The sequence below is a fragment of the Rhinopithecus roxellana genome, chromosome 16, assembly GCF_007565055.1.
Source record: "Rhinopithecus roxellana isolate Shanxi Qingling chromosome 16, ASM756505v1, whole genome shotgun sequence".
NCBI lineage: Eukaryota > Metazoa > Chordata > Mammalia > Primates > Cercopithecidae > Rhinopithecus > Rhinopithecus roxellana.
In genome coordinates, this window is record NC_044564.1 from 114586013 (window position 1) to 114602415 (window position 16403).

The following is a 16403-nucleotide window of genomic DNA, read 5'->3' on the forward strand; positions in this document are numbered from 1 at the left end:
ATAGGTCTCCTGTGACAGTCCAAGTTGATGCATAGTACCTTCTGGAATGCATGCTGCACAATGATTCTGAGGCCAACTCTGGGTTCACTCAGAAAGAGTACAGTGATCCAGTAAATAATGCCCAATATTGAGCAAGAACAGGGAGGGGTGACATTTGTTTCATTTGCATTCCCTGATTGAGGTGTTTGTATGTTAGTTCTTTGAATATGAGATAAAACGGGGTGATTATTCAGAAAATCACTTTCATTCACCTGCAATCACAATTCATCATCAGTCTGAAAAAATGGCAAATGCAGAAACATAGTGCTGTTATAATTCACTATGTTAATGAAAGAACGTGTGTTTGATAGAAAAAGTCTTTATGAATTCAACATCATTTAATACTATATACTTTCGATTCATCATCATTCATGAATAAGTATGCAAAGATTTTAACTGTCAAACAACATTGTGGAGGGGTTCAGTGACAACCTTAAATAACGTTGATTTGTGCATATTAAAATATTTTAATTATAAAAATAATACATGTGCATGATTTAAAAATTCAAATATAGAAGGAAGTCTTGCTTCTATCCTAGAACCTAATCCTATACTCCTGTGCCCAATGGTAACCACCATGAAGTTTATTCTGTATTTTTTTCAAAGTCTATTCACATACAAATACATGTATATATGCATACTAAGATACATACACATACAGAGATAAGAGACAGAGGTTAAACAAACATACTCTTTTGTACACAAAGGGGAATATAATATATACATGGTTCAGCAACCTGCTTTTTTACACTTCACAGTATATCTTGAATATCACTCCCTACCAGCACATTTGTATCCTCAGCTGCTTTATTTTCTCTTGTTTTCCTGTTAACACTTTTTACATATATAACAACTCTTTCAAAAAGATTTCTGCTGATGCAGAAGCCAACACAGACATTAAGAAAGAGTTGGGTGAAAATATCAAAGAGGCTTATACAAATGGCCACACTCATTTACATAAGGCAATAAACAGATATGCAAATTCAACTATAATATATGGTGCTTAAGTACAAAACAAGAAGAAACACAGGAACTGTCAGCATATATAACTTGTTTCTCCATTGCTTTGAATATTCAAATTATTCACAAGTTTTAAGCTTTCAATTTCAATCTGAACATGTAGATCATTTATAATAATTGAGTATTGTTAAAACAATATTTTTTATAAAAGGTTTTGTATCAAGTTTAAACCCTTGTTTCCATCCACTAATTCTATATGAAGATCCATTTTCAAAGTTTCTCATGTATGTGTGATATCTTGCTAAAGGCGTTCTAACACTCTTTAAATTCAGTATATTTCCAAGGTTCAACAAAACTTTAAATTTAGTTAACAAATTTGCCACATTAACATCACTCATAAGATTTCACTTCTGAATGAGTTTTCACATGTTTGGTCAGGGATGCATTTTGCTTGAAAGTTTTCCCACATTCATTACATTCATAGGGTTTCTCTCCAGTGTGGGATCGCTGATGTATAACAAGCTGTGACTTTGCATTAAAGGCTTTTTCACATTCATTACATTCATAAGGTTTCTCCCCAGTATGAGTTCTCTGATGTACAATGAGGTGAGACTTTTGGCTAAAGGCTTTCCCACATTCATTACACTCATATGGTTTCTCTCCAGTATGAACTCTCTGATGCTGAGTAAGGCCTTCAATTTGTTTAAAGGCTTTCCCACATTGATTACATTCAAAGGGACTTTCACCTGTATGAGTTCTCATATGGTAAGTAAGAGATGAGCTATGTCCAAAGGCTTTTCCACACTCATTACATTTATAAGGTTTCTCCTTAGTATGAGTTCTTTGATGTATAATGAGGTGTGATTTCTTGCTGAAAGCTTTCCCACATTCATTACATTCAAAGGGTTTCTCACCTGTATGAATTCTCATGTGTTTAGTAAGGGATGAGCTATACTTAAAGGCTTTTCCACATTCATTGCATTCATATGGTATTTCACCTGTATGTGTTCTCACATGTTCGGTAAGAGATGAGTTATACCTAAAGGACTTCCCACATTCCTTACATTCATATGGCTTCTCACCTGTGTGAGATCTCACATGTTGAATAAGGTTTGAGCTGTGTCTGAAGGTTTTCCCACATTCAGCACATTCATAGGGCTTTTCTCCAGTATGAATTCTTAGGTGGTCAGTGAGTGCATGTTTATGACCATGGGCTTTGCCACACTCAATACATTCATATGGTTTTTCTCCAGTGTGAGTTCTCTGATGTACAACAAGGTGTGACTTTTGGCTAAAGGCTATCCCACATTCATTACATTCATATGGTTTCTCCCCAGTATGAATTCTCTGATGGTCAATGAGTCCTTGTTTATGGCTGAGAACTTTCCCACATTGATTACATTCATAGGGTTTCACACAAGCTTGAGGTTTTTCATGCTTAGTAGATGAGCTAAGGCTGGATGATTTCTTATGTTTCTCTCTAGTTTGAATTTTGTCCTGTTTAATATGGGATGAGCTATGACAGCATAATTTGTCATGTTTTTTGCCAGTTTTGTTACACTTATCAGATGAGCTATGGTTGGATAATTTCTCATGTTTCTTTCCAGTTTGCTTTTTGCCTTTCCTTGTATCAGATAAGCTATGGTTGAATGACTTCTTGTGTTCTTTAGCTGCATCAGATTTCCTTTTTACACAGTTTCTTGAGTGATCAGGTAAATCTAAATTCTGTTTCAAAATTTTTCCATGTGACTCAAATTTAAGAAGCCTTTTCTTTGAAGGAATATGTTTTGTATGCAAATTATTTTTTTTCCCCAGTGAACCACAGTCACTGCCATTCTCCTTAGTTTGAGTTTTCTTTTTGACTACAACTTCCCTGAGGAGTTTGTTTTGAGATTTCTGGTTATTTTCAAGCTGGTCATCATCTTGCTGGACTTCTAAAATGGAATTCAGTGAGATATTCTTGTGAATCTTTGTACTCATATTATATTTTGGAATAAAACTTGTAAAGAAATGACCTGTTGTAGGGTTAAATTTTTATTCAGGCTGGTATACCAATGTAAATGAAACAACTAGGGTGAATGGACTTGAGGGAGAAGATGTTGTAGTAAAAAGAGGTGGGAAAAGTGACAATAGTGATTTTTAAAAGTTTTTGCTGCTTAAAAATATGAGTGTGCAACCTGGGATAGAAGATGAAATAAACACAAGGAGAAGTGAACAGAGAATAGATGGAGTAAAAAGAGCTTATGATTGTAGCTGATACTTTTTGAGGTTTCTCGTAAGCCCAAGCTGCCCAGTTCTGGTAACTCCCAAGCTGGCCGTAGTATATTGCTGCTGCAGCCTATACTATATTACCTCAATTCTCCATGGGCACAGTTGGAGACAAATCTGACTCAAACCAAGATGTCCAACAAGATTCTTTCTTCTAACAAATTTGACTCCAGTTAGTCTCCATTTGGTACTTAAATTTAGAAATTATATAAAGCAGGTACTAGTAACCCATATTTTCTCTATGTAAACAGAAAGCTCATCAGGTCAAAGAATGAAACATCCACACACAGAGAAGCAGAGACATAAGAACTGTGTCTTTAAAGAGATCATTTGCACAATTTCAATTCCCAAGGGCTTCCTAGTTCCTGTTTCTAGCCCCTGGTGAGGACTGGCTGAACTATCTTGTCCTTAGCTTGTAAGGGATATACTCACGTCCTTATCGCATATTCCTCTATGTACTGAAGCTAGCTAATGTAAACTTTTGTTATTATATCCAAAAGAGCCAGAAAAGAAAAATAAAATGAGTCCACCAAGAAGTATTGACGAGCCGATAAGTGGCTGAGAAAATAAATAGGAAAGGTTATCCACTTTCTACTACTCATGGTGAATTTTTCTTGTAGTGCTTAGATCTTTTCCTTCTGACATATCTTTTCCTTTCCATTGCTGCCACTGAAATGACCCCCAAAATGATATTCTTATACTTTAAAAATCCCTAGTTTCTCTACATTACCTGATGCTTTCATCAAATGATAAAATTCATTAGTAATTAGCTTAGCAAACAAACTTTACTCAATCTGATTTATAGTGTGGATCCAAGCTTGTTTTGTTTTCCAATAGTTTGCTATGGAATGTATATTTGTTCTTTTCAGGTCATTCTAATTGTCAATTATAAATTTTAAGTTTATTCCTAGCTCTAAGTGGTTACTCACATTCTTTCTGCCATACATTAAACACTTACACATCTGAGATGTCTTCTTAATCCCTGCTTCCCTTCTCTGAGACCATTACCCACACTGAAAACTGTGGGCTGCTATATTTGTACTACATAATCCGAATTCTGGCTAAAAACAATTGATTGGGCAGTGGTAAACATTGGGTAGTGCAATAATATTCTTTTGCCTAAGAACGAGAAATTGAAATTTATAGACTTCTGTTAGCTAGCTATGGATACTACACGTATAAAAACCTATAATCCTAAGAGCTGGGGCCACCATTTAGGGGTGTCCTTTTTCAGCTACATGCTATACGCATGGAAAAGCAGAAAAAGTTTCAGAGTGAGAATTAAACAGTCTTAGAGAGAAGCAGATATAAAAATCCCCATGACTTCAGAAAGAAAGAGGCAGGAAGTGAATAGCCACCTTGATGGTAAAGGAACATTACACTGAGAAAGTGAAAACTGGACTCAAACCGAAAAGAGTTATGGTATCTGAATGGATGGAAAGGAAATATTATTACTTTCATAAAGGACATTAAAGAGATTAATTCCCCTGGAGCAGAAGATCAGTTTTGAAAAATAAAAATATATATATATATATGTAGACAGATATATATGTATGTTAGGGAGTCTAGAGAAGTGCAGTTGCTGGCTGCTTTTTCATCTAGGAAATTTTAAGTGATGCAGAGAGAATAACAAACTTTTAGGTACCATGACAAGGCTGTGTATTTCAATACCCAAGGATGATGGAAAACATGGAGGAAAAATTTCCTTCTGGAAAGAAAGGAATCAAAACTGAAAACTTTCCCCTTGACATGTAATATTACAAGAACCTTTACAATGATAAATTGAGCTGGTCCCAACTGGTATCTGCCAGCAGGAAAAGGCATAAGGTACTACAAGAAAATATCACCATGAAGGAAAGGAGGAGAATTTGAACAAGTAAATTGGTGTAGTAATATGGTAATACCAGAGAAGAGTTGGGTCTGGAAGAGCAATTGACTAAGGCTGGAAGTTTTTCTTGAATCTGAGACAGTAACTAAAACATAAATGCTAAGCTAAAACAACTGTAACTTCAGAAACAAATATGGAACTCACTTGGCCCAGCAAATTATTGGAGAGAATAGAACAGTCCTTCTTTGAAGAGCCTCCTAAGTAGTATATAAGAAGCTGAACCGGCCGGGCGCGGTGGCTCAAGCCTGTAATCCCAGCACTTTGGGAGGCCGAGACGAGCGGATCACGAGGTCAGCAGATCGAGACCATCCTGGCTAATACGGTGAAACCCCGTCTCTACTTAAAAAATACAAAAAACTAGCCGGGCGAGATGGCGGGCGCCTGTAGTTCCAGCTACTCGGGAGGCTGAGGCAGGAGAATGGCGTGAACCCGGAAGGCGGAGCTTGCAGTGAGCTGAGATCCGGCCACTGCACTCCAGCCCGGGCAACAGAGCGAGACTCCACCTCAAAAAAAAAAAAAAAAAAAAAAAAAAAAAAAAAAAAAAAAAAGAACCTGAACCAAGAAGAGAGTCATTGTAGCAATGATAAAGATGTATTAAATGACTTAGGATTGTTTTTTAGCTGTAAAGTGTCAACAAGAAAAGTAAGGATAGCCAAAACTGGAGCTATTAATGGATGAATCAGAAACTCCATTGAGTCTCTTCATTTGTCATTTTAAAGACTGGTTCCTCTCAGGGAATTCATACAGTCTTGGACAATTGAGGGTCAAAAGAATCTTAAAAGACATAGCAGATATTCTGCTATTAATAATTTGGGGACTATGGTAACATAAATAATAACTGAATATTTTCATGTTTAGTGGTAACATCTAAGATCAATTAAAGCTGGGCGTGGTGGCTCACACCTGTAATCCCAACACTGGGAAGATGAGAAGGGAGAATTGCTTGAGACCAGGCATTCAAGACCAGCCTGGGCAACATAGCAAGACCCTGTCTCTATGAAAAAAAGAGAAAGAATTAGGAAAAAAACTGATTTAGCAAATTTATGTAAGAATTGGAAAAATTTAAGTATGAGATAATATGAGCCTGATTTGTGTGATGACATTGAACATTGAGAAAAAAAAAAGCAGAAACTGAAGACAGGATAGTAACTCTATGGAAGACAGTCCTATAATCAGAGTACACCCTGATAAAAACAGGGAAGTTGAAAAGAACTTCTAATTTAGAGAGAAAGACAAAGCTTTCCATTTCTGACATCCTAAGAATAAGCTGTTGTGTAAGTAGGTCAAATATGAGTGTAAGACAAAGGAACTGGAGATGTCCACTTGGAAGTCACGAGTGTAGAATAAATAGCTTTTATTTGCACAATGAATAATCGATACAATTTTTAAAAAGAACAGATAGTAGAAGACAAAACCTTAGGGACACCTCAGCAAAATGAGAAGAAAGAGAAGCTAGTGAGTAAATGATAAAGAAGCACTTAGCGGATAAGATCTGATTCAAGTTGTACAATTCAAACTGGGTGAGTGAGAACTTCAAGCTAACAAAAACGATTAAAGTATGCACTGAAAAGTAAGCAGTGGTGACCTTAAAGTCAGAAATTTAGTTAGAGGCATGAATTCTGTGGGATTTGACCGCAGGGGTTAAGGAGAAAATGGAAATGATGATGTGCTATATAGATCATGGGTCTAGAGAATTTCATAGTGAAAGGAGAGAAGGCCGGGCGCGGTGGCTCAAGCCTGTAATCCCAGCACTTTGGGAGGCCGAGACGGGCGGATCACGAGGTCAGGAGATCGAGACCATCCTGGCGAACACGGTGAAACCCCGTCTCTACTAAAAAATACAAAAAACTAGCTGGACGAGGTGGCGGGCGCCTGTAGTCCCGCAGGAGAATGGCGTAAACCCGGGAGGCGGAGCTTGCAGTGAGCTGCGATCCCGCCACTGCACTCCAGCCTGGGCGACAGAGCGAGACTCTGTCTCAAAAAAAAAAAAAAAAGAAAAAGAAAAAGAAAAGAAAGGAGAGAAACAGAAATAACTCAGGGCAGGAGCATCACGCCAAGAGATTTGGAAAGAGGGCAGATCTAAGAATGTCCGAATACATAGGAGAAAAATTAACACCTAGGGTCTTGAGTAAAGGAGAAAAGGAGAAAAGCTGAGAATATTAGGAAAAGGGAGGATGCTTTTTTAAAAAAGCACTGATTTATATAAGTTAGCAGGAGTGGGATTGAGAACAGCTAAGAGGGTCACTGCTCCTTCTGAAGATTGAGCAATGGAAGGGTCAGCTAGGCATCTGAGGGGCTGGTACCAAGTTTCAGAGCCCTGATTTTCACCTTTTATACTACCGCAACCTGAGTGGTGTGAAAGATAGTATTATTTTTTCCTGTGGCAAGAGTATACCTCTCAGCCCCTCCCAAATGCATAGCCTTTTGAATTATAGCACTCTTCCCAGTGGAAGGATTCTACATTCCTACCATGTTGAACTCAGGAGTGGCCAGATGGCCTGCTTTGACCAACAAAATGTGAGCTGAAAGGGATATCTACAACTTTCAAGCAGTGACTGTCAGAGTTACCATGTGGTTCCACTCACCCTTTTTTTCCCTCTGTCATGAGACCAGAATTTGCCAAATGGAGAATGCTCTTTCAGCATAGGTCCCCAAATAAAGATAATATGGAATAGAGCTGTGGCTTGAGCAAGAAATTAATTTTTCTTACTGTAAGTAACTAAGATTGCAAGGGCTCATTCCTTCATGGAGCAAAACTGAGTGGAAACTGACGGATACAGGTGATATAACCAAACTCCCGTATTTAACACTAGCTCACTACCATAGTGAACCTCACATAGAACCTCTCGTGTGAACAAATTCACAAAAGGAAGAGATATTAGAATCTCTCAGGTTACAGAATCTTTGTAGTTTGAAATATTATTTCCTCAGGAAATCCTGATTTTTTTCTACTGCTATTTTCTAGTTAAGAAAGAAGGGTCTAGGATCTTTAAGAATTTCAGAATAAATTATTCTCTGAAAAATTTCAAAGTTACAACTTACTTCCATCAGTTTCTTTTTGCTTGGATCTTGCCATTTTACTTGGACAACCTTGACTGGGTCTTTTTCCCTTCCCCAACCATGGTGCTTCTCCTTTTTCCAACTTGGAGATCATGTCTGGTTTGGGAGCTTGATACCCTGCTCATGAGAAATAGCAGAAACTGAGTGTTAGAAGAACCATCCCAGAAATGAAGCCCCAGCATTTGTACTTCAGGGCCTAAAGAATACATGGCTTCTGGAGTTTCACAATGTGAATGCCAGGTCAACTGAACAGACCTTCCATTTTGGAGGCAGGGGCACAAATATCCTGCCTAGTACCCAAAAGGGAAGAAAGCCCTTTGACCTACAAAAATGAAGGCCGAACTTATCAAGGACTCCAGAGAGAAGGTATCACAGTGGACACATTTTGAATTACAAAGGAATTGTTCTTACCCATTGAGGCTTGATTGCTGTAGTTCTCCAGCATCACATCATGATACACGTTCCTCTGAGCAGGATCCAGTTGTTTCCATTCCTTCTGGGTAAAGGTCATAGTCACATGTTTGAATGTTACTGATACCTGTGATAGCATATTCCTGTTCACGCTAATGTTATCCACATTTGGTGAGTGATTTGGACAAGATAATAACTTGTTCTTACCTTGACTACTCACTGTTGATCATGATATTATAAAGGATACCTATTCTCTACTCAATTTTTCATTATTTTGAAAAACAAAAACCATATTAAGAAATGTCCCTACTGAGCTGGGCACAGTGGCTCATGCCTGTAATCCCAGCAGTTTGGGAGGCTGAGGCAGGAGGATTGCTTAAGCTCAGGAGTTTGAGACCAGCCTGGGCAACATGGCAAAACTCCACCTCTACAAAAAAATACAAAACTTAGCTGGGCATGGTGGTGCATGCCTGTAGTCCCAGCTACTCTGGAGGCTGAGGCAGGAGGACCACCTGAGCCCAGGAGGTCAAGGCTACAGGAAGCTGAGATCACACCACTGCACTCCAGCCTGGCTGAGAGAGTGAGACCCTGTTGTGACAAACAGAAATGTCCCTATTGTGAATTTCTTTATTCAAGAGGACAGAATCATGTGCATATCGGAGAGAAAGATAAATAGCCAAAAGAAAAAAGAAAAGAAAAAAGGAACAGAATCAATCTTTGTCTTATCTTCTATAACAGGGGATGCTAAAAGGCTATTGAGCAGTATTTATAGTTTATAAGTTCTGAGGTAGAAGAATTGAGACCCTTGATTTTTATAACCAGTCAAAAAAATCATTTATGGGCTGGGCGCAGTGGCTCACACCCGTAATCCCAACAATTTGGGAGGCCAAGGCAGATGGATCATGTGAGGTCAGGAGTTTGAGATTAGCCTGGCCAACATGGTCTCTATTAAAAATACAAAAATGAGCCAGGCGTGGTGGCAGGCACCTGTAACTCCAGCTACTTGGGAGGCAGAGGCAGAACTGCTTGAACCCAGAAGGTGGAGGTTGCAGTGAGCCAAGATCAAGCCATTGCTCTCCAGCCTGGGCAACAGAAACTCCATCTCAAAAAAAAAAAAAAAAAAAGACTCATTTATGTTTGGCGGCAAAAGTAAGATATCTTAGGCATATAAGAATGCAGAAAGTATACTACCAATGTTCTTTAGAAATAAAGCAGAAAGTTGGGGAGAAATAGAGGAAAGGGGAAGGGGAAGAGAAAGAGGAAAAGAAGCAGAAAAAGAGAATGAATGATTTTTAAAAGAAGAAAAAATGGATCAGAATAAAGATTTCAAAATTGGGAAGGACTTAATATACAAGAGAGCTATGATTAATACAACCAGTAAAATGTCTAGTTAAATCTAAATAACTTGATAATGTGCTTGTACAACTGTTATGAAAGTATCCTTAAAATCAAAAAGTATGATATGAAAAAAAATAAGCAGAACCCTAACTAGGGGGGTGGGGGTAGGGAAGAAATTAAAGTATGTTAAAGTCCTCTTATTAGGCAGGTAAAAGGAGGATGGCACAACTATTGGAGAATTTTGATACTGATAAATACACATTCAAACATGTTTGTCTAATGTTTAAAGATAATCCCTTATCCTCACAGACAACCAACCTTTTTTTTTCTGTCTTTTTATTTTTGTTTACTTTTTATTTTTTGGGATGAAGTCTCACTCTGTTGCCCAGGCTGAAATGCAATAGCGTAATCATAGCTCACTAACACCTTGAATTCCTGGGCTCCAGCAATTCTCCCACCTCAGCCTACCAAGTGGCTGGGACTATAAGCATGCACCACCCAGGCCTGACTGATTTTTAAATTTTTTTTGTAGAGACAGGTTCTTGCTATGTTGCCCAGGTTGGGCTCAAACTCCTGGGCTCAGGCAATCCTCCCACCTCAGCTTCCCAAAGTGCTGAGATTACAGATGTCAGCCACTGTGCCTGGCCAGACCACCATTCAATTACCTGCAAAAGTCATCAATTTAACCCCACAGACCTCTAGTCACTGACTACCAATAATCTCCCATCACTGATTGTCACTGGCCTTCCAATCACTGAGCTGATACAGACAGCCTTGCCTAATTACTGGGCCTATAGCTCCAAAATGACTGGGTAAAGCAAACCTCCCAAACAGTAGCAAACAGTAGCAATCACTTGCCCCCACAGACACTCCAATCACATATTCTCACAAGTCCCTCAACCAGTGATACCCACAGGACACATGGTAATCTATCTCCCATTACCCCAAATCCCTCATCTTATCAATCCCCAATCACTGACACCAACAGAATTCTCAAGCAGTGGCCTTTATAGAAACTCTAATTACTGCCAGCAAATTCCACTCCTCCCTCAACCTCTTTAGCCACTCCCTTCATTTACATGCTTTATCTGAAATCTACCTGTCTCCTGAGGATCCTGCTTCCTTACAGGAGCCTCAGAGGAGTGGAAGCTATCTTTCCCGCACCACTCCCCTCCCCACCATGACCCATGTACCTCAGGTTCTAAAGATGCGGTAAATGATTACTTTCAACCATTTCTCATTCTTCCTTCAAAATTCATAGCTTATTTATAGTATCACCAGATTTTCATCTATTAACCCTCCTGGGTCCAGTGATTTCCTAGGAGGACTCACGTAACTCAGTATATAATTGTACTCACAGCTATTATTTATTGTAGCAAAAGTATACAAAGCAAAGTCAGTTAATCAGCATGGGATAAAGTCCAGAGGACACCAGGCACCAGCATCCATGAGTCCCCTCCCAGTGAAGTCATATAGAACATGCTTAATTCTAATATTGAGTTATATTAGAGTGAGTTATAATAACATGTATGAAATGTTGTCTACTAGGGAAGCTCATTAGAGACCAGTACTGCCCAAGGGTTTCACTGGGGGCTCATCATGTGGGCACTCTCTGCCTGCATGTACAAAAATTCCAGACTCCCAGAAGAAAGCAGGTGTTCAGCATAAACCACATTGTATATATTCTTTAAGCACTGGGAACTACTCTTAACCTGTTCTGGGAATGGTGGGATCCTTCCTGAAATCTAATTTCCCAGATGCCAGCAAAAAGCAAACCTTGCAAGCAGGCCTGTCTAAGGATAGCAGTTTTTGACTTCTATGTTAACTCTGTTCTGCAGTCATCCCACCCCATTCACTGAAAACTTTAGCACCAGCTAAATCCCTGCCATCATGCTGCACTACCTCTGTATCAATGTGGAAGAGCCATTCAACACCCTTGCCTCTCTTCTTCATGAGGTCAGCAATCTTTTCTTCCACTCAAATTCAGCCACCTATTCATCAATCATCTGCACTTACACCTTGCTATCACTATAACACCTCCAAAAATCTCTAAGACATTCCACCCTCTGACCATTATTTCCTATCCTGCTACTTGTTCTAGTACTTTTACTCCAATAATTCTCCAAACTCATTGAGCCCTCTGATCCTAACCACTTTTTCACAATCTTCCACCCTTACCTAGCCTTTCTTTCTTGTTCAGATTCCTTGTTCTAGCACCATACACAATCAATTGAAAACTATAAAGTTTTAACTTCCTTTCTCCTCTTCTCCTCCACTGTACTCACCTATCAAAGCCTCAACCTTAGTTAAATCCAACTCTCCTCTTAATCTCTGCCTGCAACCTTGCAACTGAACATTGCAAGAGAAAAATCAATCTGTGCTGAGTGGACTAACTTCAAATTTATAACACATATGCCAAATGGGCATCTAATACTGTCAGTAGTCCTACCTAACCCTAGAAAATGCACCTTTCCTTTTTCCTAGATGATTATTTTGAACATTCTCCTTTTTAACTCTGAAAACTCCAACATCTACCCCTTTCCCACTCTCGGCTGATGAATTTGCTTCATGCTTTCAAGAGAAAATAAATCCAAATGGACAAGAATTACCTTGCCTTGTTACCACCAATTCCACCAACCTGTTTCCAAACTCATATATAATATACCTTCTCTTCTGTCAAAATGGAAAGTCTTCCTTCTCTCACCTAAGGCCAGTTTCTCCATTTGTGCTCTCAATCCCATCCCCAACTGCCTTCCCAACGACTTCACCCCTGCAAGTACCTCTTTCTCTTTTATAACATCTATTCTCCCTTTTACTTGGATCATTGCCATTGACACACAGAGTTGCCTTAATATCATTCATCTGAAGAAAACCCCCTCTTGATTTCATATCCTTTACAATGTCTATTTCTCTGCTTCCTGTACCAGCAAAACTCCTCATAAGTGTTGCCTATACTTGCTGTTTCCACTTCATTACCTCTCATTCTTTCAACTCACTCTAAGAGGATGTTATCCCCTTAACTCCAATAAACGAGCTCTAATCAATCAAAATAACCATTGAGCTACATAATGGCAAAATCAAATGATCTCTAGTCCTGCTTTGGGACTCAAAAGTGTATATCACAATTGATTACTCCTATTGTCTTGAAAGGCTTTCTTCTATATGCTACTTTGACATCCACTTGCACAGTTTTCCTCTTACTTCAATGGGCACCCCTTATTCTCTCTTGTTTTTTGTCTTCTACCAGACTTTTAAATGTCAGAGTGACCCAGGCCTCTGTCCCTGGCTCTCTTCTCTTCCCTGTCTTCTCTTCCTAGGTGACATGAGCCAATCTTAAGGCTTTAAATATCATCTTCATTGTGATGCAATTCAAAAATGGCTCCCTAGCTCACACCTTTCCTAAGTTCCAGATTCATGGATATAGTGGCTACCCTATATCTCTAGGTAGATATGCAATGAGCATTTTGACATAGCCAAAATAGAGCCACTGACATCACCCCCAGATCCCATTTCCATCCACCAAATCTAGTCTTTTCTACCATAACGCTTCCCATTCAGAAAATGGAATCACCATCCATCCAGTTCTTTAGGTTAAAAGTCTAGATGTAAATCTCGATTCTTCTCTTCCCTCGTATTCCATATATCAATATATTAGTAAGTTATATTGCTTATCTCCAGATGTATTCTGAATTTGATTTCATTTTGCTGCTACAACTCTATTCTAAATCACCATAATCTCTTGTCTTTTACTATTGCAAAAAATTCCTAACTGACCTCCCTATACCTACCTACTCTTGCCCCTCTGCAGTCCATCTTCCATGAGGTAGCCATGGTGATCTTTTCAAGGTATCAATCAGAACAGATTACTCCCCTGCTTAAACTCAATGGCTTCTCACTGCATCTAGAATAAAATCCAAATCCTTACACTAGCCAATAAAATCATACATTATCTGATACCTTCCTACCACTATGATTCACATCTTTTTACTTTTCCTCTGACTGTGCTCCTACAGCCCTAATCTTCCTTCCCTTTTTTAAGCATACCAAGTTCACTCCTACCTCAGGTCCTTTGCAGTTGATGTCTATTTTCTTCCTGGAACACTCTTTCTTCAGATCTCTACATGGCTGCCTCCTTGTGATGATTTATGCCTCAAGCCAACTGTCATGTCCTAAGGAAAGCTTTCCATGACTAACATGGCTAAAGTCATGCACTCCCTACCCTCAATCACGCTCTACCACATCATTCTCTTTTACTTACTTCAGCACTTATTAGTGTCTGGAATAATTTTATTTGTTTATATTTTATCATATCTTTCATATTTCTAGAATGTAAGTCATTGAGGGAGGGATTCTGGTTCTGTTTCCTGGCGTCTCTCCAGCATTTAAAACATTCCCTGGTTTTGAGGACAAAGCAGAGACTGCAAAACAACAACAAACAAAATCAAAAACACTCCCTGGCATAAAATAAGTGCTCATCTTACAGTCTGTCTGTTCCTACTGTTCCTGCAAGTTTTCAATCACTGACACCCAAATACTCCCCATTACTAACCTTCACAAACTTCTCCCAATTATGGATCTCTACAAGTTCCCAACTATCACTCTCCACAGAACAATCATTAACCTCCACAGACCTCCAATCACTGACCACTAAAGAACCCTCAATTATTAAACCCAGCAATCCCCTCAAACTCCTGACCCCTTAGGCTTCTAGTCACAGAATCGTAGAGGGTCCTCAATCATTAATTCCTACTAATCACCTCATTACTCAAAGCACAGTTATTACTGCTAGACATCACCTAATGATTGACTTGCATTCATCCCCAATTACCTTTTCTCCCCAGATGGCATACAAATCATCTACCATCCCCAGAGACACCTCAACATTGACTCCCCAAACTCCAACAGTCATATTCCCCCCTCACTGGCCCCCTGATTCCTCCATTACCCACTGACCGTCAAAGATACTGCTAATCAAACTTGCACAAACATCACCGTCACTGACTCCCAAGCCCCAATCCCTGATGCTCCCAGATGTTCCCAGTCACTTAATTTCCCAAATCCCAACACCGACCATCTTTGATAATCCAGGCTGTAACCACCATAGGCACCCATAATCGCTGGCTCCCATAGACACCCCAAACCGCCAACTCCCACAGTCCTTCCCTATCTCTGACACATCACAAAGTCCCCATTTCTGATCCCCTTCCAAACTCTGACATTCAGTGATTGCCAGAGACGCCTCCCCATCATTGTCTGTACAGATCCCTCAGAATACTGATATCCTAAAGCCAAATCACTAACTCCACAGATAACTCAGAACACTGACCTCCCAAGAGACCCTTTAGCATCGATTTCACCAATTGCCAAATCACCTATCGTCACAGACTACTCCAATCACTGCCCCGCAGTTAGACCATCTCTAACCGCCAAAACACCCTGCCTCATCACAGCCCTCACCGCGGCGCTGGCCTTGAGCTCGGACACAGCCATCTCCAGTGGTCGCCCAGCCTCTTTGGTCGTTCCCGCACTTCTCCTCCGGTCCACGGTCTCTGGCTTTGTCAGAATCCGGTAGCCGCTGGAGACCGACATGACGACTACCCGGAGAGGGGCCTTAGCGAGTCCGGCAGCTGCGATGGCGGCGCCCTTCGGTAATAGCCTATGGGCGCGGCCATCTTGGGAAAGGGCCAGCCGTACAGCGGAAATGCGGGGACTTCTGGGACAACCAGATCGGGAAGCAAAAGCAGGCAGGGCGTTACTTACAGGGTACAGGAGTGATGCAATCAGAACGAGCCGGAACCCGGTTCGGTTACGCATTACAGGAGTGACCTGGGCCTGACAACTCACTGCCGGCGTTCGGGTCGCATCACTGCCGGAAGATATTTTACAGAATTTGGAATTGCTTTTCCGAATACACGTCAGTGCAGCCGGCGGCTAGAAGTCCGGGAATCACAATGCTTATTGCGGACTTCAGAAAGCTGGGATGCGAGAAATTGGAAGCAGAACGGAGAAAAGCCCGATCGAACAAATAACATTGTTTTATAGGGAGAGACGTTAATCTTTGAGATATACGATAAATCTTTTCATATATAATGTAAGAACAATAAGAAAAACTGAAACAGGAAGTTAAGTGAACACACCACTCTTCCTTGAGAGCCCGGGTTTGGTGAAGATATTTCAGCAGAATAATCAAGCACTTGGAGAAATAATTCCTTAATGCGCCATTTAATGCATTAATTGCATTCATTGAATATGTGCAGGTTAGGTGCTGTGCTATGCAAGGTACTGGAAAAAGTGCAGAGGGGTAGGGATGATATAAGTCCAGAGTCCAAAGGCCAGAAAACCAGGGGCTCCAATGTGAAAGGACAGAAGATGAATGTCCCAGCTCAAGAAAAAAGAGAAGGTGGTGGGGAAGTGTGGATAGTTAACAGGTTTTTTTGAC

The 16403-nt window shown here is 40.0% G+C and overlaps 1 protein-coding gene across 3 annotated transcripts; it reads right to left on the reverse strand.

The window, feature by feature from the left end:
- Positions 1-532: 532 nt before the first annotated feature.
- On the reverse strand, positions 533-15639 carry ZFP37 (ZFP37 zinc finger protein). Of its 3 annotated transcripts, none has more exons than XM_010370450.2 (4): positions 15422-15639; positions 8627-8708; positions 8198-8332; positions 533-2933 (listed from the first exon to the last, which is right to left on the reverse strand). In XM_010370450.2, exons 1-4 carry the CDS (start codon positions 15551-15553, stop codon positions 1390-1392), a joined length of 1893 nt encoding a protein of 630 aa, XP_010368752.1. In that variant the 5' UTR covers positions 15554-15639; the 3' UTR covers positions 533-1389. The 3 variants fall into 3 exon arrangements, with proteins under 3 accessions (XP_010368752.1, XP_010368751.1, XP_010368750.1); XM_010370449.2 differs by having other exon boundaries at positions 8627-8711; positions 15422-15614; XM_010370448.2 differs by having other exon boundaries at positions 8627-8753; positions 15422-15613.
- Between the last annotated feature and the right edge of the window lie 764 nt (positions 15640-16403).